Source organism: Ursus americanus, chromosome 10 (genome assembly GCF_024610735.1).
Source record: "Ursus americanus isolate L20-20 chromosome 10, mUrsAme1.1.p, whole genome shotgun sequence".
NCBI classification, from domain to species: Eukaryota; Metazoa; Chordata; class Mammalia; order Carnivora; family Ursidae; genus Ursus; species Ursus americanus.
The window spans coordinates 43,940,419-43,961,624 of NC_142136.1; the positions used below are offsets into that span (position 1 = coordinate 43,940,419).

Genomic DNA, 21,206 nt, shown 5'->3' on the forward strand with positions numbered 1-21,206 from the left:
TACTGTCACATTTGATGTCAGATTTGATTATTTAGGTAAGGTGACATCTGCCAGATTTCTCCAAATCCTGTTCCCTGACAGCCTTATACCTAATAGTTTCTGCACCCATTGATGATTTCTGCCTCAATCAATTCTTACTATGTGAATTGTAATATAGTATATTTTATATTCCCCCATATCTTTGACACCTATTGGTTGACATTCTTCTGTAAAGAAGAGCTTTCCCTTATGCCATATATATTTTTAATTTTTTAGTATCAGTATGGATGCATAATTGTTTTTCTCCCCAATGTGTAATAATCCATCCCTACTGTTACTCATTTAGTGCTCAAATCATCCTAAATTTGGCCAAGACTGTCCTTCAGCCTGGCTCCACTCTGCCCTTTTGACACATCCCTCCCTGTCTGTGAGCACTTTCTAATCATCTGATACACCAGTACGTTCCTGACTTTTTTCACACGTTCTTGGTCTCAGCCCCCAAATCAGGTATTTAAGTATTCTGGTTCGCATTAGTAATGGTGTTTAGAAACCAAGATCTGGAGCCCACGTGTGCTCATTTCTGCCACAGAGTCATTACTTCTGGGTTATTTTGGAAAGCTAAGAAAAGTGGTTTTTTTTTTTTTTTAACCCTTGAGCCTATATGATACTTGTAAATGCAATCCAACACTTTATGGTTCTTTTTCTCTTCCTATTCAATATTTGTATTTCCTTTCTTTCCCACAGCGAGTTTACCCATCTGCTCAGTCTTATAATGCACACATAATGGTTTCAGAATCACTATGTCAAGTCCAAATTATCTTTGTAGTTCTTTGGTTTTGGTTTTGTTTTGGGGTTTTTTTGGTGTGTTTTTTTTTTCCTCCTTAAAGTGTATGCCATTAATCTCGTGCTTGCTTTCTTAAAGTTTTAGATATTTTAAATTTTGCCTTTTACTAAGGAAATACATCCACAACCTTGAATATCTGGCATTACTTGCAGTTCTTTTTTATTTTTTTAATTTGAGTGTAAATTTTCAAAGATATCTAGTTTCTAATTAAGGTGTCTGAAATTTTTAATGTATTTTAATTAAAATAGCCATCAAGCCACTTTAGAATTAAATTTATCTGTAAATTAACCTTCAGATATTCTACCTGTCACCCACCTTTTTTTTTTAATTACATCTACAAAGTTTAGTACTTTTTCTAAAAATATGAGATAGAACCAGATGGAAAGAGGCCAATACATATTTATATTTATATATCTGTTTATAAACTGTAAGTGAATTTGCTGTCTGTACTCTACTGCATTCATTTGTCATCTGTTTCCAATCAAGGCATTGAGTCTCAATAAAAAGAAATAAAAAATCTAGAGGAAAATAGTTTTCTATTACTTTAGATGTAACTATACCAGCCATACAATTTCATAGAGAATCCCACAAATAACCTCTTTCTGAGTGACAAAATAGTGCATTTCCTTGAATTTGGGTTTGAGTCAGTAGTTTCTTTGAAGCTTCTCCCCCCTGTCCCCCACCGACTCCCTTTGAATAATATTTAGCACTGACAACTATAAATAACTATGAACATTGCAAGATAATCTGTTCTCTGGAGAGAGGATTGACTCTATAACCGCATCCTTCATTAAATATATACAGAATATCAATTTAAACCAATCATAATGGGATGAAAAACACGTTAGGTGTTTGAGAGCCTCTTTTGGTTTATTTTTCATCACAGAGGACAAACTTTTCCTACGTTCTATGAAAGTTTGTAGTGATTGTTCTGTGTCACCTAAAGTCAGGGGACGATTATCTTCTGATATGAAATATTAGTTATTGGGAGCATGTTCACAATAGTTAACCTAGAAATACAATTTTGTGCAAAAAGTTTAGGCAGCAGAGTCTCGATAACAACAACAAAAACATTCTCCCACACCTGGTCAACTTTAGAATAGAAGCTGATGCTTTGAAAATAGCCCATTTCTACAAGGGAAATGTGATTTATGATAACCTGAGACACAGATATGACTAGAACCGCATTCTATTTAAAGTTATTGGTCCTCCAGACTATAAAAGCAGCCCTCTGAAGTGAATCAATGGAACCCAGTCCTCTTTAGTGGACAGTAACACATGCACTAATGAAACCGATTTCATTAAAAGATATTTGATTTATGAGAGAGTTACAGTCCTATCTTATTTTGAAATTGCTGGTTTAGTCCTGGCATCCGATCTTTCTTCTCCCTACCATCACCATCACCAGTTTCTATGTATGCTTTGACATTGCTATGGTAACCCTGAGGGCTGATGGGATTCCCTGCATCTCTTTTCACAGAGGGTGATGAGACAGGAGTGATGGATAGTCTGCTGGAGGCTTTGCAGTCGGGGGCTGCCTTCCGCGACCGAAGAAAAAGGACACCAAAGCCAAAAGGTGAACATTATACTTGTTTCATGTTACTTTCTAGGGAACTATCACAAAGAACAACCGTTTTCTCTTTTTCCTTTTAATTCTTTTAAAGTCGTGTGTCAAGAATGTAGTGCTCTGGGCAACAACTCTTCAGAAGTTTCATGAGTTTGCTTAATCCTTCCCTTGCAATGACAAATGTCAGAGAGAGAAGCATTCCAGTTGGCCGATGTCAGTAGCACATTAACAAACCAAAGCACTGAACCTAGAAAATCTTGATTAGTGTGACAAGTCTCATCTGAAGAACCATATGCACCTTATCCCAGTGGAGTTTACTGTAGCATAATTAAATGGGAAGTAAAAGTCATAACATCACTGCTTCAAGTATTTCAGGGTATTGAAGCATTGCTTTGGGTCCAGACATATTTAACCTTTGAAAACAGTCTAATACTGTTAACACTTCTTGAGATGCACAGACCTCTGTGCTAATTCTCTCTGTCTCTCTCTCTTTTAACAGATATTCGGCAAAGTCTCAGTCCCATGTCTCAGAGGCCTGTTCTGAAAGTTTGTAACCATGGTAATAAACCGTATTCATAAATTGCACATTCTTCTTATCTACTTTTATCTTGTTGATCTATTATTTTAGTAGGCTGCTGTGAAGGTTCTCAAGTTTAGATATAACTGTAGGGGTAGAAATGAGCAGATGGTACCTATTGCCCTGAGATTATATATTCATATATTCCATGCTTATGTGATTGGATTGAGGTAGTATCTAGGGTTCTTCTTTCAGGTCTCAGATGAATTTTTAAAGTTATTATTATTTGAAATTATCTCAAACATTTTTGATCAGTGTTGCCCAATGTGTCCTTTCAAAAACAGTTTGCTCTCAAAGTAATATTTTATATAGTGGATTTGCTTTACATCGAGATGCAATTTGAAATATTTAATCTGTTAAAGTATTTTACTCTACCGTATTTGCCAGTACAGTTTGAAATACTGTGACCAGCATTTTGGCAAAATCATTAATACAGATGAGTTTCATGTGCTCTTACTGTGGAAGGATGCACTAGAATCACTAAAAAAGGTAAGTTAACTGAGTTTCTGATGTTTATTTGAGATTGACTGCTTTCAAAATTCCCTAACCAGTGCCTGCACACCCCCCACATGGAGTTCTCCTCTTCGAGGTGCCAATTCATGCTGACCAAGTTTTATTTACGTTGGTTTCCTTTCTCTCACTATTATATATTATGGGGTTCTCCTCACCTTCCATAGTCATAAACAAATTTATCAATTACCATTGTCATTTATTCAGAGTGAGATTGTCATCAAAGTTTGCCAGATTTATAAATAGCAAAATACTTGACAGATTTTCATTCAAGGGTGGTTTTGGATACGGATGAGTTGAGTTCTGGAAGTGTTAATGTGTGACTAAGTACAGACATTTGTGTCAAATTTCTAGGGTAGCCTAAAAAAAACTATAAAGTGAATCAGAAAAAGAAGTGGATGTGGGTAATGAATCTGAATAGATGGGTAGATGTTTATTGCTCAAGGTAAAATGTTTAAATAGGTCTTTCCAGTCTTTTCAACAGTATGCTTTTGTTACCATTTGGCCTTTCCCTACTCTAACAGAAGAAAAGATGAACTGTAGTATGTCACAGATATTCATTGTGGGTAATTAAGTACTTCCTAACTTTGGGTTTATGATTTGGAGTCATTGTGACATAGTAAATAATGGCAAAAGGTCTAGAGAATAGAGCTATCTTGGACCCTAGAGATTATTTTGTTTTGTAGATGAATAAATGGAAACTCAGAGAAGCTGCAAACCTTCCCAAGAGTACAGAGCTAGTTAGTGACACAAATATGACCTTAATGCAGTTCTGATTCCCATCATGTTTTTTTTTATTACATATGGGTACTTTGGATTATTTTTTATTAATAACAAAATGTATAAAATAAAGCAGCCCCCATTGTGTGTCATTAAAGACCCACAGCCAACACAATGATCATGAAATAATTATAATGGCATACATATACCCATGTTATGCTTAATTTAAAGTAAGTGTTTTAGGTATCATGTAGAGGAAGATTATTTAAGATAATTTTGTGCACTGGCCTTGGGGAACCCAGTCCTTTTCTGACTGTAGTGTCAGTAAAGTGTACAGGCTACAAAGTCTCATCTGTAATTACTTATAAATTGTGGTATTTTGGTCCATTGCATAAAAGCAGATGAACCTTGCATTTCTATCTTTACTCGGGTTGACAGGTACTATCTGAAGTTCTAAGGCTCTTGTGATAATTAAACTAATAGGTTATACAGCAAGCCAAAGGAGATATATCATAAAGGTCAAATTCTTTTCTAATATAAATGTAGTGGATTAAAGTGTTTTTAACACTTATTTTCTATCAGTATTTCTGTTGTGTTTTCCTTTCATATTTCTAACCAAGTGGGGAAAAATTCAAATGACCAGTTAATCTTCAAGAACTCTTTATATATAAAGATAGATTTATTAGATTAGATGTTGAAAAGTATAGAATTTAAGGAAAATATTGTCATTGAAACAAGGATCATGATTATCGTTAGGAAAAGATGATATTTCAGAGTATTTTATAATCTTACTATTTCTAAAAATTGCTTTTTGTTTTGAAAATGCTAATCCTACAACTCAACTGAACGATGTGAATGAAATCTAACTTGAGCCTCTCTTACTTTTTAATCTGCTTTCACGTACTTAATGTCTAACATTTTCTATATGCTTGTAGCGGTTCATATTATCTCATTTCTTTGAAGACTTAGATTTTCTACAATTATTTTAAAATTGCTTATATTCTTAGTAAAATAATATTTTTAAGTATTAAAATAATCTAATGTCTACTAAGTTATTTAGCTTACTAAATACCAAGTACCATGCAGAATTTTTATACATATCATTCACAGTAATCGTATCAGATAGTCAATATTTTTATCTCCATTTCATTGTTGAAAATAACTAAAGATTAAACAGTTCTGGTAGTTTGCTTATGGTCCTGTGCCAAGTTTTGAACCTAAGCTGACTTCTGATTCCACGTTCTTAATCTCTCCGCCATGTTGTACTCTGAATACTTGGCCTGAATCAGCATCTATTCCTTTTCACATCCTTGGGCTATGAGCAATCTATGTACCTTTTTTTTTTTTTCCCTCTTCTTAACCTAAGGGTGACCTACTGAGATATACCCTTTCAGAGGTTTTCTAGCTTCCAGTGCATCTTGTCCATTGTTCCCAGATTTAATCCCTAGGTAGCACTGTTTTCCAAGAATATACCATTTTCTGGAATTATGACCACTTTTTATTTCTTTAATATGCTCTGTATTAGGGACGCCTGGATGACTCAGTCATTTAAGCATCAGCCTTTGACTCAGTCATGATCCCAGGTCCTAGGATCAAGTCCTGTGTCGGGCTTCTTCCTCAGCGGGGAGGCTCCTTCTCCCTCTGCCTGCCGCTCCCCCTGTTTGTGCTCTCTCTGTCTGTCTCTCACACAAATAGATAAATAAAATCTTTTTAAAAAATTAAAAAATAAACTCGGTATTAAAAACATCTATATTAATCTTAGCCAACTTATACTCTGTTACAAAGACCATGGAACATATAAATTGTATAGATTATAAGTACAAATTTAGATTATACCTGCAGATACAAATGTAGTTGCAGACATAGATCATCTTTTATTTCAGAATTAGATCCTGGTAGAGTATCCTCTGAGACCTCGCAGCTAAAATGTCCCAGTATATATTTTGACAAAAGATGACCTCAAGCATTCTAGCTGCTATGAGCTTCAAAAGCGCAGAAATTATACATGCTGAGTAATCCAGCCCTTGTGCCCTGCTCCGAACCTCTGCCAAAAATACTTTGGTTAAAACCATTACTTGTTTTATCTTTTGCTTTGCCTTTTACAGCCTCAGCAGAAATGAAATATCCAGTATTTTTCCTCATTAAACCTTTATTCATTCATCAATTTAGCAAAATTTATTAAGCACTCACTTGGCACTTAAAATATAGAGATACTCCCTAAGAGTTCATCATCTAGTTGGGACAGATGAGTAACAATTCCCATACATTTGGTTAATGCCAGGATAGAGGCAACACACAAAGTATTGGGAATACCTACAGGTATGGAATACTAATCCAGACCTTATGAAGACAATTCAGACTTGACTTCTAGAAGGACCTGAAATCCAGGCTGAGTTTTGAGGGATGAGTAGAAGTGAGGCCAAAAGGCCAGGGGCAAGTGTGGGCCATGAAAGAGCAATAGCATGTGTGTACTTTCTCAGAGGTTCTCCAGTGAACCCCAGTCTGTAAAACTACATGTTCTAATAACCCCAATGGCTTTCCCATTTTGTGGTAGTCATTTCCTATAAAATATTCAATGTCTGCCCCAATACTCGTGAGTCCCATCAAGGTGGGGACAAGGGGATAAAAGATACTGGATTTACGTACTGCTGTAACCTCAGCTCTTAGCTGCATTGAGCCCTGACACGTGGGTGTTTAGTAAGAATGTGTTGAATGAACAGACGTGTTTATGTTTAGGTTTGAATGGAACAATTAATGTACTATATCGAGCAAAATCAGGTCGCTGGATGTCACCCAAATAAGTGGGATTTAATATGCTAATTGCTAAAGCTCCAGCTGTGAACACTGTTAACCCCTCTCATCTCCTCCCTAAAATGTTATCTGTCATCAGAAGGAGCTATTTGATCATCAGTGGTCTGTGCTTCAAAAGGTGTTATATCAAATAGGGAGGATGCGGTTCAATCTTGATTGGATTATTCACTCCTTAGAAGTGGAGGGTTGCTTATTAATTAGATTTCTTTCCCTTGCTTAATCAAGCAGAGTTTAACAACAGTAAATAAAACAAAGGAAAGCTTCTGCTAATGAGTACAGGGCATTATCTCGTGTCTTTACTCAACACAGTGCATTGCATATCTGAAGGTTTTCTGTAATCTGTGGAAAATAGTGTTTTCCTTTTAAGTCAAGATAATCAAAGTATTTATTAATGCGTTTTTCTAAAGATTGTACCATATTTGGGTGTTAGTGAATCAAATGGTCTGCTTAAAAATAAAGGACCAGCTAGGAAAGCAGTATATGGAGAGTCTGATGCCAGACCAAGAAATTGGACTGTTGAGGGTTTTGAGCAGGAAAATGACAGGTCTGTGCAGGTTTTCTGAAACTGAAGTGACAAACGGAAGAGAGAGGAAAGAATCAAAAGGACTTCATAGCCACCCTTGATGCCGACACGGATTGGCCACAAGGGATGGGGAGTGAATAAAAGAGCTTTTTAAGGTTTGAGGGGAGAAGCCAGGTCTAGAGCTGTGGGTTAAGGGACCCCCACAGAGAATTGCTAATGCTACTTAAGCTAATGATTTCTCTAAAGGAAAATCTTTAAATCTAGAGGATGCAAGTCAAGGGCTACACCTCAGGAATGGACACAGGTGGGTAATGAAGTGAGCAAGAGGCCGAAGAAAGATGAAGAAATTGGGGAATTGCATGATAGTCGAGCCAACATTACGAAGGTGGAAAGGACACTTTCAAGGACTTGGTTTTCTCATTTTCTGTCTTTAGATGTTTGTCTCTTTGTTTCTACAACTCGGTGGTATACCGCTGAGTGACTGGTGCTTTTCAGGATATGTTACTTCCTCCTCTCTTCCAGGACGTCTCTTCCCCTGCACACGATGTAGATGCTGTAAAATGTTCCCAACAAAGGTTTCACAGATAGGAATGGTTGAGCCACACCTTGTGGTACATCTGCCTGCAGTTTGATTGCATCTTCAGTAGAAGGTTCTCTTTTCATTAAGTAGTACAGTGGGGTTTTTTCCCCTCAGTTAAATGGATATAGAGTAATCAGAAAGAATTCTATAAACTATATGCAATTAAAACCCCTAATGATAAAACTATTTAACTGTGACAAAATAAGATAAAACATAATCAAAATTTTAGGCAAACAAGTATTACACATTTTTAGTGAACATCCATAACCTAAACAAAATCTTGCTATATTATCTTTACACTAAATCAATTCTTAATAGCCTTAATTTGGATTTGATTATCTATTTTTACTCTTCCACTTATATACGGAGCTTTGAGAGATTTTTATAGAAATAAGATTGTATTGCCGCCAGGCACAGCTGCTCTGCTACTCTAAGATTTGAAGTCAGAATTAAATGTGAAGCTAGTTAGATATCTTTGAATTAGCATATTTCTCACAAAATAAGGGAGGCACACAAGAAAAGCTTTGTTTTTGATCTATCAAAACTTCACACATAATCACCCCACCCACTCTAATCCACTCAGTTTTGGGTCCTCTTTATTTCTCGACCTACCTTCCCCCAAACAACAAGAATTTGTCTTGAGGCAGAATTATGAAATTAGTAAGGTTTTCAATAGTGTCTACTGAACACTAGCTGCCTTAAGACTTGTTTGAAAACAATGAGGACAACACCAAACCACTCCTTGTCTAGAAAACCTTATCTGTCAAAGTGAATGTTGACAACTACCATTTTAATTTCTTTGAACTGTATCCTAATTTAAAGTAGAAAAGAGCCTAGGGAATAATAAAGTAAAATTATATGATTTTGCCAAATGTCACTGGCTCATGTTCTTGAGAATATTTTTTGTTCTCTTTCCGATGAACTTGTGCTGCTAAATGCCTAAGAAAGAAAGGGAGCTATTAAAATACTAATTGTTTTTGACACCCTTACACTGGCGCTTTCAAGCAGAATCAAATGCTACCTGTAACTGTCAAAAAAAAGACTTAAATATTTTTTTAAGGAGATTTTTCTAGGCCAGGAATGTAAAACAATTTGGGTGATTTCACATTTTATTCAAATATCAGTCTCTCCTATTTACTATGTAGTCAAGCAAAAGGAAGAATGGACTCAGCAGGGCTCCTGCCTAGGTAAGGATGCCCCGTGGGCAGAAGGGAAAGGCATTTCTAATTTATAGTCAAGGCAGGGACAACCTTCTGGCTTAGTCATTATCATACACACTCTTAAGCACGAACAGGTTAAAAAAAAATCCTCAAGCAGTGAGGACTTCAAGTTGTTTTAAAAGGACATTTATGCAAGAAATAGCAAATGCCTTTCATTTAATGAGCATTCACAAATGTATGCTGAAGGCTGGAACTAAATTGAGTGAAAAGGGATAAAGGACTACTGCATAAGGAAAGTAATGTCCTTGACTTCCCTGAAATAGTTGTTATGATTAATATGTCTTTTGTTCTGTTTGTGTGCCATAGTGGACTATAATTACATGATCTTTCAAAATTTCTGGCCCACTAAATTTCTCCCTTTCCTCATAATATAAGTTCAGAAGGAGTCAGTGGATAGACTTTAAGAAGCTCCTTGAACTCTGTCCTTTTGTTTTAAATTTTGTGTTTGGGCATATTTTCTTTCCTGGTGACAGGATCTCTTGATTTAATCAAACTTCACCCCACAACCCCCCAGAAAGATTAAAGAAGAGCTGTTGATTTTATGGTTTGATTACTGGCTTGTGTGTTGTTTATTTTTCTCTTTTCCCACATGTTAATATTTTTGCATGTATATCCTTAAAAGGAAGCCACTTGTACTGTCATTTTGTCACTTGAGAACTAAAGTTGCATTGACATAATCACAAATGTGGAAAACATGTCAAATGGTTGGCAAGTCTACAGTTTTAATGACAAATAAATTGTTTAAGATAAACAGTTACAAATCAGTGAAACGGTGCTACTGGGAAGCTTCCCCCAGGATACAGGGAGGAGAAGGCATCCTTTGTGCCGTGGACAGTCATTAGTCTTACTGGGTCTTCTGGGCAGGGTGGTGTGCAGTGCTCATCTGGGCTAAGCAACTTGGAAGGAACAGGCAAGGAAAAGAGGAGCCTGGGGAAATGCAGTCGGCAAAGCCATAGGCTTCAGGAAGCCAGGCAAAAAGGATGGGGGAGCACCTGGACAGAGATTGGCTTGAGAACTCGGGTGCCATTGTTCACCTCAGGAAGGGCAGTTTCGATAGAATAGTAGAAACTGAAGCCAGAAGGCATTGGTTGGGGGAGTTTAGGCTCCTCCTTCTAAATGCCTGGATATGAAAGAAGAAAAGGAAGAGAAATAGCTAGAAATCGCTGGAACTAGAACGCCTCATGGTGTAATGAGGAGGCTATGTTTCTTTGCCTTTGTGGCATTGGCTTTACTGTCTTTGGATTCTGAAGGGGAGGAGCTCTGGAGGGGAGGGATGACCATTTAGTGGGGCAGTGGTTAGAGTGAGGTTCTTGGGGGATGGCATGGGAGAGCCTAAGTGGGGAGAATTTGGACAGTGAAAAGGAAGGATGTACAGAGAGAAGTGGATACAAAGAGAAGGGGGAATCTGAAGATCTCACCTGATGACATCTGTTTTCCCCGAGAGCAAAGATAAAAGGTCTCCTCCTGAAAGTCTCTGAGTAGAAAGAGAGGCAGGGGTGATGGGGAAGGACCGATGGTGCATGTCCTGCATGGACTGTGAGAGGTCACTGCTCAGGGAGACAAAACCATGTTTGCATCAATGGTCCAGCTGAAAAGGGAGACTATGACTTATGTAATGATAGCAGTCTGTAAAGCCTGGGGAGAAGAAAAGGGGCCAGGGTGCTTCTCAGGCCCTGTGACAAAAGGCAGTTGGTTTCCCAATAACCTAAAGGTTCTAAAAGTTCCTCTCCAGGTGTCAGCACAGTGCTCAGTGTGGCGGAAGGCAGTCTAAGCGTGCTTCGGAGCACCAGTCAAGCAGAGTCCTCCCATTTTCTGAGAAGATAAGATATTGCATACTTTAAAATAGTGTGGTGGTTATTTAGGAAAGTAAAGGAAACTCTGTTGGGATGTCGTACATGATGTGTGTTTCAGCATTGTTGGGGTGCTGTGTTACGTATGAGGCAGGCATTCTAACAGGGACGGATAGTGGTGACCCTCACATAGCTGGTCTCCTTCCCGGCGTGTGTCCACTATAGTACGTGTCTGAGATCCTTTCCTATGAAACAGCCCTTGGTGCTCACCTACTTATTGCTAAGGTACCATTAGATTTATTTTTATATCTTATTTGTCCTCATTAAAGGTGAGTTTGGAATAGGCAGGTACAGAACCCATTTTCACGATGGTTGTATTAAAAATGAATCTTTTGCAAAGTGCCCACCAGACACATAGTAGTTTCCTTAAAAAAGAGCAGTAGTTGTTCTTATTCATTGACTATTTTGTAAAAACATAAAACTAGCCATATTTTTGAATGATCGAGCCAAGCAGTTCCTTGAAAGACAGCATGGAGTCAGGCTTGGGATTTAGAGACAGATAGGTCTTGGTTTGACTTCTTGACTCATTAAAAGGGTGACGATAACAGGTAATTTAACCTTTGCATGTCCTCTTCCTTCGTTGTCAAATAGAGAAATCACACGTTTCATAAACTATTAGGAAGATTTAGTAAAAGTATGGGAAAGTACTCTACTACAGTACCTAGACTGGATAGATGTTCGATAACTTCAGTGTTAGTTCCTCCTTGTTCTTTCCCCTTCTCTGCCCACCTTCTGTGATGCATTTGTCACTAGAAAGTTATTATAGATTCGTGAGCAAAGTGACAGTAGTGTATAGAATGGGTGTACTAATTAGAGATTGAAATTAATTTTCTTTCTATGAATAGTTCCTATATTGCACTTAAAGTACATTAATTGGTATGAACTAGTTTAGAAGGAAAAAAAGGAAAAATTAAAAGACTATAGAGATTTTTAGTTTTAAAATAGGATAGTAAAGATGTTTTAACCCCCTTTTCCCCTTGGGAGTCACCATAGAGCCACTAAGAGAAGGAGTAATAAAAACCAATCTCCAGTCCTCTGAAACCAAGACATCTTTCGCCTGGAACAACATATGACAATAGGGGAGAACATGTGCAGGGAGAGAAAACTGGAATCCAGGTGTATTCATTTCCAAGGCCAGCATGACAAATCACCACAAACCAGGGGGCCCTAAAGCAAGAGAAAATTACTCTGTCACAAATCTGGAGGCTAGAAGTCTGAAGGTGTTGGCAACGTTGGTTCTTTCTGGAGGCTATGGGGGAGACTCTGTCCTCTTTCTCATCCATGCTTCTGGTGGTAACCAGCAGCCCTTTATGTTCCTTGGCTTGCAGCTGGGTCACTCGAATTTCTGCCTCCATGTTCACATGGCTTTCTCCCTGTCTCTGTCTCTGCACGTGGCCTTCTTAGAAGGACATTAATCTTTTGGTTAGAGCCACACTAATCTACTTTGAGCTTGTCTTAACTTGATTATATCTGCAAAAGTCACAGTCACGGATACCAGGTATTAGGACTTCAACATAAATTTGGGGTGACACAATTCAACCCCCAACAATAGGGGACCCTGATGAGAAACAGACTGATCTACTCCTCACAGCTCCACACGAGGGCTCGAGGCTTCGGGAACCACAGATGGGAGGAAGGAGGCATAGAGCTGAAAATGGGAGAATCTTAAGGGGGTAGTTCAGCCTCCAACTAGGCATGGGCTCCAAATCCAAACTTACAACCACTGTGCTGCACTTACCCCTCCACCCCACCTCAGCCTTTCCTCCACACGTGCAGGAGATAAAAAGTGTGCTGTTTGGAAAAAATGTGCTAGAAGCTCTAGAATTAGAGTACAAACCAGAGCTGAGGTTCTCCACCAAAAACAGGGATTACGTGAACATAGAGGAAGGTCTTTGGGAGAAAAGAGGAGAAATGAATGGCAAAATCCTCTCCTGACCCCATCCCACCGCCCAGTCTTTACTACACAGGAGCGAGGCTTATATTCTGAGTAGATGTCTGAATATGCCTCTGTAGATAATGAGCAGTCTAGAGAAAAGGCCTTCAGATCCTGGCATCTTGGCTCCCTTCCCTCAAAAAAATGCTAGCTTACTACAAGAACTTCCCATGGAAAAGCTCACTAGTTAACAAACCTATTCACTTATTTAAAGTGTTTGTTCTTAAATATTAATTTGAGACAAGGATTCATCAGCTGACATTTGCAAGAGCATTCAATGTGAAAAAAGAAGGAAAAAAAACAAACCAAAGCAATTCTTAGTAGACAGAGAAAATGTAAGGAATAGCATCATAATTAATATATATTAAATCATAATAGTGTATATATGATCCTCTTTTTTCATCATTGAAATATAAAAGATGTATGTATAAAAAAGATTTAAAAACAAAAAGATCTTTCAGATATGAAAAATACAGTAGCAGAAAGAAAATAGTACATATTTGGAGAAGCATAAACATAGAAACAGAAACAAAGTTCTAGGGGAAGATCAGGAGGAAAATGTAGAACTTAAAGATAATCTGATCTGTTTGGCTATGTGTACAATTGTATTATAAAACTTTGGGGACGAGTATGCAAAGAGTGGTAGGTGCTAAGAAAAAAAGAAGAGGCACGATGGTATGAGCTTTTCTGGGGGCAAATAGGGATTTATAATTGTAGTATACTACTTGAATTTGACATAGCCTTGTGTACAATTTTACAGTCACAATAATATAAACTCTGTGGTAGCCAGATTCCAAGATGGCCCCAATGATGACTGCCTCCTGGTGTTCATATCCTTCTGTAATCTGTACCACCTCCACAAACATTTTCCAGGGTTAGTCTGTAACCAATTGAATACAGCAGAACTGATGGTATGTCACATCTGAGATTAGGTTATAAAAGATACTATGGGGCGCCTGGGTGGCACAGTGGTTAAGCGCCTGCCTTTGGCTCAGGGCGTGATCCCGGCATTACGGGATCGAGCCCCACATCAGGCTCCTCTGCTGGGAGCCTGCTCTTCCTCTCCCACTCCCCCTGCTTGTGTTCCCTCTCTCGCTGGCTGTCTCTATCTCTGTCAAATAAATAAATAAAATCTATAAAAAAAAAAGATACTATGGCTTCCATCTTGGTTGCTCTTCCTCCCTCTCGGTTCTGGGGAAAGCCATGTTGTGAGCCCCCCTTTTGAGATAAGCTGTAAGGAAGTTAAGCTTTGGTCTGTCATACTAGGAAATCAGTAAATAATGTCTAAGATTGATTAATCAGGAGATAGCAAGAGGAACATGAATAAGGCAGAGTCAGAGACAAGGAATTGCTATTTTATAGGAGGCCTTTTGCATTTCTTTGTAAAATAACAACCTTAAAGAAAATTAAAATTAGAAATATTAAAGGTCTTAATGGGCAACGGGCAGGCAATCGAGATAGGAAGACACTCCAAGAGTAACTTAGTTTGTCCCCATTAAAATACAAGCAGAAGCCACATCTCTTCTTTCAGTCCTTAGTTACCTAATATCCTTTCTCCTAAAACATGCTGACTGCATTTGTATTTTTCCTTTTTCCTTTTCCCTCTTCCAGTACCGTGCATGAACCTAAAGGGAACTTCTGTCTGTCCTAGCTCTCAGCTTTTCATTTTTATGTGATTCCAAATTGAAAGTGAATTCCTAAAGAGTAATAGGGTATGATGAAGAGTCAGTAGCAGAGTGCCTCTAGCTCCAGATAATGAATGTGTCTCTCCACATAAAATGGACACTCTCCCCACCTTTTTGTGTGTGTTCTGGAGATAACATTGGCCAGTGATTTTATAGCACATACCTGAATCTTCTTTCCCTTGTAATTTTTAATATGAGAGAAAACGGTGATGGAAATGAGTAATATAGAAAATCAAGTACCACTCTGGTTTGTTTCTTAGAGCAAAGGTAGCCTTTCAGTGCTGTGTAAGAACCCGATGGCTGACCTAAATCTGTAGAAAGCAAGAGACTGGGATGAGATCAGTATTTTGAAGCAGTAGCGTTGGTTATAGTCATTGCATCTTTGTAAGTAAGTAAGTGTCTTCATACTTTACACTGGAACTGTTTGTGCTTTGGAGGGAAGTGGTGCTATGATGACCTTATATGTAGTCTAGGTAAGAAGATAAATATTAAACATTTTTTACTATAAAGGGTCTATAAATTTATCAAAGAAAGCATTGACATGCATTAAGAAAGCTGCATGTCCCATTGATTCCCAAGTAAATTAGAAATTATTAGCATTAGCCATGATGTACATTATTGTGATGTGACAGCATTTGGCTTAAACAGTTTCACCATTTATTACCACTGATATTAGAATAAATGATAATGATCATTAAGTGCTATGTACATCATCATTTAACTAATCATGCTTGCAATCTCCTTCTATTAGTCAAACCTCCTTTGGTTAATTAGTCAGAAGAGCTGTCTAATCCCGATTTCTAGAGGAATAATGAAATAAGGGAATATTGAAATATAGTAAAAAAAAAAAGTATCACCATTTACATCATATATCAATTTTATTTACCTTCACCTAGTCCATTATAACAGCCTCAAGGTTAAAAGATTCCAGCTTTTTTTTTTTGAAATATGATGATTAGGCCTGTTAAATTATATGTACATACTGTTCCCATTAAAACACGCAGCAGAAAAGTCCTAATATGATATGCAAATAAAAACAAAATCCTCATTTACTAACCTATCCATATTTAAAGATGAACCAATAAATACTGTTTAGATTTAGCATTAAAAATGTTAATAGCATCTTGTATTTTAGTCCTGACAAGCCAATAACTCAATCTATAGAACTTGAGAAGGCTACAAATATAAGACACAACTAAGAAACTTTTATCATGTCATTTTATTACTTCTTATTAATACAGTTGGCCTGAGGAGTTCTTAAGCTGATGTTTGATAAACCATGCAGTAGGTTTTGTTTAATTCAAAGTGTATTTTATCAGGGTAAAAAAAAAAAGAAGAAAAAGCGTATTTTCATATCTTTCTCTTACTATTCCCCAAGGCCCAAAGGAGAAGGAAAAAGAGAAAAGGATCTTTTAAAATTCATTGTGATCTGCCGTCAGGCAACTGCTTAAATAATGATGCTGCTGCGTTGTGTTTAAATGTGCAGGTACCAGTAAAGGAAGGACAGCGGGTGCACAGACCCCCGAGACAGTCTCGCAGGGCGGAGGAAGGCGTTGCCAGGAGCACCTGGGTCCTGTGCTACCCTGGTCGCCTGTGGCAACACTTTCCCTCTACTAAGGCTCAGGTCTTCATCACTTCTTACACACTGCTTGCTCCTCACTTCCTAGAAACTGGACCTGGCCCATTACTCTCTGTCCTCTTAACCTCTTCAGTCACTGACCCCCATTTGCTTCTGTCCTCTAACATAAAAAGACACGATCTGCTCAGGGTAAGAAGTAAATATATTCATTCGTGGAATGAGGTAAGGAAAGTTAGTAACCCTGGGTAATATGTTGTCAAAATTTGTAATATTTCCTAGAAATGAACTCCGTGTCTCCTCCATATTTGTTTTAAAGTCAGCAAAAGGGAGGGTTTTGAGAGTCATTTTTCTAAAATCATTCTTTGGTGATGAGTTATTTTATCCTGCTGGTATGCTCTCCTTGTGGTGGTGTCTGTGTCCCTGCCCCCATGCCTGTTTGTGCTGAAAAGTGTAATTGATTTTTTCTCATTTTAGGCCCATATGGTTCATCACATGTTCCTCTTCTAAACAGATCTCCAGCTCTATCTAGAATCTCTTTGTCATTTTGTTCTAAAATCTTCTTTAACCCTGTTACTATCCTCTTTCTACAAATACCAAACACTGTTTCTACTTTGAAAATCGGAACAAAAGACTATAAATGTATAAATTCATGCCTCAGCAAACCTCTCTCTGTTTTACTTAAGTACTTGGCGTTATGTATAGCACTGAACTGGGAGGTTTGATTTTGTTTAAACTTTCTTTATATACTCTTTTGCTTCTTCCCTCATTTTAAATGTACACTTTATATTGAAGAGTCACATAAATATAAGGAACTACACAGGTCCCAAGTATGTGGCTTGATGAATTTTCATGAAATGAACTTACCTATGTAACCAACACACAGATCAACAGATGATATCGTTAGAAACACAGGAGCCCCTCTCACTCCTCCTGTTCATAACCCTGTATCCCACACATACCCTCACTGTGACAGCATCAACTCGTCTTGCTTTGTTCTTTTTATAAACGGGATCATATGCTTTGTATCCACATTGTCTGAATTTGTAATTTGTTCATTCTTGTTATTTTGTACTCCACTCTGAGTATACCGTATTTTCCCCCTTTGTGTTATTTCTTGATTTTCGCTGGTACAAATGGTCCTGCTAAGAACATTCTCACACCTGGCTTTGTGCTCTGTCAGGTGTATCCCTAGGAGTGCAATTGCCCTTTCATTGGGTATACATACATTCAGATACTTCCTGTACAACACCCTTCCAAAATGATGGTAGCAGCTTATGCTTCCATTGGCAATGGGTGAGAGCTTCATTTCGACAACTCTGGTGAGGTATCTTATTGTGATTTTGATTTGTATTTTCCTCCTGAGTAACTTGGGCACCTTTTCATCTGCTTGTTGGCTTTTTGGATATCCTGCTGTGTGAAGTGCCTGTTCAGGTTCTTTGCCTATTTTTCTATCGGTTCACAGATGTTTTTCATATTGAGAATAGATTTTGATACAACTTAGAATTCCATACTAAAACTTAGGTCAAACTGCCCATTAAAGGAAAGATTGTGTCATTTGATAGTTTTATAAATTTTATTGATCCCTCAGATCTTCCAGTAAGAAGCCTTAGAATGACAGGTCTGCTCAGTATGATACATAAAAGAACAATGACCTGCTTATCCTCTTCCGTTAACTGCCTTTGGTGTATCTGTCTTTGTTGTCATGTGGTAGCAGCCCAGCACCTTTCTAGCTTCTCTGAACTGCTGACACTCCAAGAACATTCTTCTAGAAAAGCTGACCGGGCCTCTCAACTGTTGTCTGATGTACACTCCGTCATGCCTCAGTATTTACTACTAATCAAGAAATACTGCTGGACTGTGGTGAACTGTTGTCATAAAATCTTGTCCTCAACGTGTAGCTCACAAACATGAATGGGGATTGAACTCTCCGATTCACAAACTTAAAACACGTTTACATTTAATTTATGATAAAATGTAAGTGACTTCTGTATAGACTACTTTTAAATAGTCTATTGCCAAAGAAAAAATCCTTCATAGTTACCCCAAACACATGATTCTACTGTTGATGAGTTTGGTTTAGAATTGAGTGCCAAAATTTACGTTTCCCTAGATTATTACTCATTTATTTTTCTCAAAAAAACATACACTGTCTTCCAAGGCCAAATTTGCAACATATTAATTGAGATAGTTTTACATTGAGAAAGAGTATAAAGTGGAAGCTGTTCTTCCTTTTTAAATGTTGACTCTATTCTGTGGAAGGGGGAAAAGATAAGTACCTTGCTAAGTATGTGTTCTAAAGTCCATCACTTACCATGTTTCTTCCTCAGTGAAATGTGATATTAGACTAGTTATTATTCTTTTACAACTTATATCTCCCACTCTTTTTCATTAGACTATTTGATTAATAGTTATATCATGATCTAGAGATCAGTAGTCTATATTGATTGCTACGTTTGAACCAATTAAGCTGCCATTTGGGATAAAATATATTCGTTAAAAGTAAGCATTTAGTTCATTTAGAAATTAATATATTTGAGGGACACCTGGGTGGCTCAGTCAGTTAAGCGTCTGCCTTTGGCTCAGGTCATGATCTCAGGATCCTGGGATCGAGCCCCACATCAGGTTCCCTGCTCAGCAGGGAGCCTGCTTCTCCCTCTGCCTGCTGTTCCCCCTGCTTGGGCTCTCTCTCTCTCTCTCTGACAAATAAAATCTTTTAAAAAAAATTAATATATTTGAGTTTTCTCATGGAATTATCTATCAATAGTAGAATATTTAAAAAATAGAGAAGATTATAAAGGGGAAAATAAAATCTACCCATAACCTGACTTGACTACTCATATATAAACATGATTAGCATTTTGACATCACTTTTTCTAATTTTTAACATACATATATTTTTTGTGATTCAGACATGTTGTGCATAGTAACTTGTGTTACATGTTTTTTCCATATAATATGAATTCCTCTTTGAATAATTTTTAATGGCTATGTAATATCCCCATAGTAAGGCTGGGCCATACATTATTTAACCAGCTTCCCTAGGGTTTGACCTTTTCATGGCTTTTAAATTTTCATCATTATAATAAATAGCACTATTTCTTTAGGATAACTTAACAGATAGGAACAATTTTAAGGCTTTTTATACATATTGCCACACTGACCTGGGTAGAGTGAAGGAATTATATTAAATTATACTCCTCCCAGCAGCCTATGACCATGTCCATTCCTCAAACCCTCAACAGCACTAGATGTGTTTTAAAATTTTTACAATTACACAGATGTCTTTTTTTTACATTTTTAATTAGCAGTAAAATTGTATAATTTTCTATCTTTTAATAAAACTGACAAGATGTGAGGAACAGGGAGACCAGAAACAGAGGGCAGTGGGAGAGAAACTTTCTGGGTATTTTTTATCAAACTGTCACCAATTAAGGAAAAATCATAAACTTTAATATTGTTACCTCCTGTCTTGTTTCTCTCCACTAGAAGCAATTATTATTACTGTTTATCTGTGATGATTTTTCAGTGCTGCCCGCCCAGCCATAGGTTTTATTTATACGTTTTCACCATTAATACTAATACAACTAATACTTGATTTCTTGGAGTGACAAGGTGGAGATAGGGGATGGAAATCCGAGATCGATCTAAATCCCAGCAGTACCTACCTGGTTAAGGAAGGGGTAGCTGGACTATCACCTCGACTGCTGCTTCCTTCCCAGGGGTTTTGGGTCATCGGGTAGCATCTTAATAGATCTGTAAGGATGCTCATGACTAAATTTTGTCTGCTTGATGCCAGCAGAGCCAATTGAAAAGAAACCCAACCACCTAATGGACTTTTTTAACACCAATTTTAACAGACTTTTTTTTTCCTTCACTGAGTTTACCACGTGCATCCATTTAATTAAAGATATTTCAAAAATAAAGGTATTTGTATATTATGATCACTGTTAAAATGTGATTCTTTAAACTTAAATTGATATATGTGCTTCTAGGAAGAATTTGAGATGACTTACAAAAGAAGGCATGTAACATCCTCTAAGAGAAAAAAAGATCTTGTAATGAAACAGAAGAAACTTGGCTCCCTTAGCTTAGAGCCCTGGTTCTCATCTTTGGTGTGTATTAGAATCACGCAGGGGGCTCATCATAGCACAGGTTGCTGGGCTCAACCCAGACTTAGTGATTCAGTAGCTTTGTGGCAGTCATGAGAATTTGCATATCTCATTAATTCCCAGATGCTGCTCATTCAGGAACTGCATGTTGAGAACCACGGATCTAGATCATCTTGGTTCTGTTTGGAGTGTCTGGAATCATTTTTGATATTAGTTTTTTTTTCATTAAATAGTTTATAAACCATATATCTGATCATGCATAATGATATCTATGTTATCAGTTTTACAAGACTCTTCATATGGATATAAAAGCTGTGATCGGTTATATGTCTTTGTAGTTCTGAAACATGGCCACATTAGAAACACCTAGAGAGTTTTTCCGTAACACTAACATGGAACCTTATCTCCACGTAATCTGATTTAATTGGTCAAGGACAGAGCCTAGGCACTATATTTTTTTAAGCTCCCCTTGTGATTCCAGGGTGCAGCCAGAATTGTAAGCTACCAGTGGAGAGAAAAACAGCCCATATTGCCAAAAGACAGTCAGCTTATTTCTTTGTGGCTTGGGTTTTTGTTGTTTTTTTCCATTAGTGTGCCCAGCCACTCATTCCCATTTTTTTTTTTTTTTTTTTTGCCTGTGTATTGTGGTTTCGGTCTTAAGCACACGGTTTTGTTCTTCTCTTAACTGAACTTCATCCAGTTTTTTGATGAACCATTCC

At 37.5% G+C, this 21,206-nt stretch overlaps 1 protein-coding gene across 4 annotated transcripts in view; it reads left to right on the forward strand.

Moving 5' to 3' along the window:
* Positions 1-21,206, forward strand: part of DIAPH3 (diaphanous related formin 3) — a 475,240-nt gene that overhangs the window by 348,766 nt on the left and 105,268 nt on the right. For all 4 annotated transcript variants that reach the window (XR_015725940.1, XM_087865106.1, XM_087865107.1 and 1 more), the window contains 2 exons: positions 2,304-2,399; positions 2,890-2,949. Coding sequence is in view for 3 of the 4 variants with exons in the window: in XM_087865106.1 (XP_087721232.1) it covers positions 2,304-2,399; positions 2,890-2,949 (156 nt within the window). In the remaining variant the exon portion in view is untranslated. The remainder of the gene's footprint in view (positions 1-2,303; positions 2,400-2,889; positions 2,950-21,206) is intronic.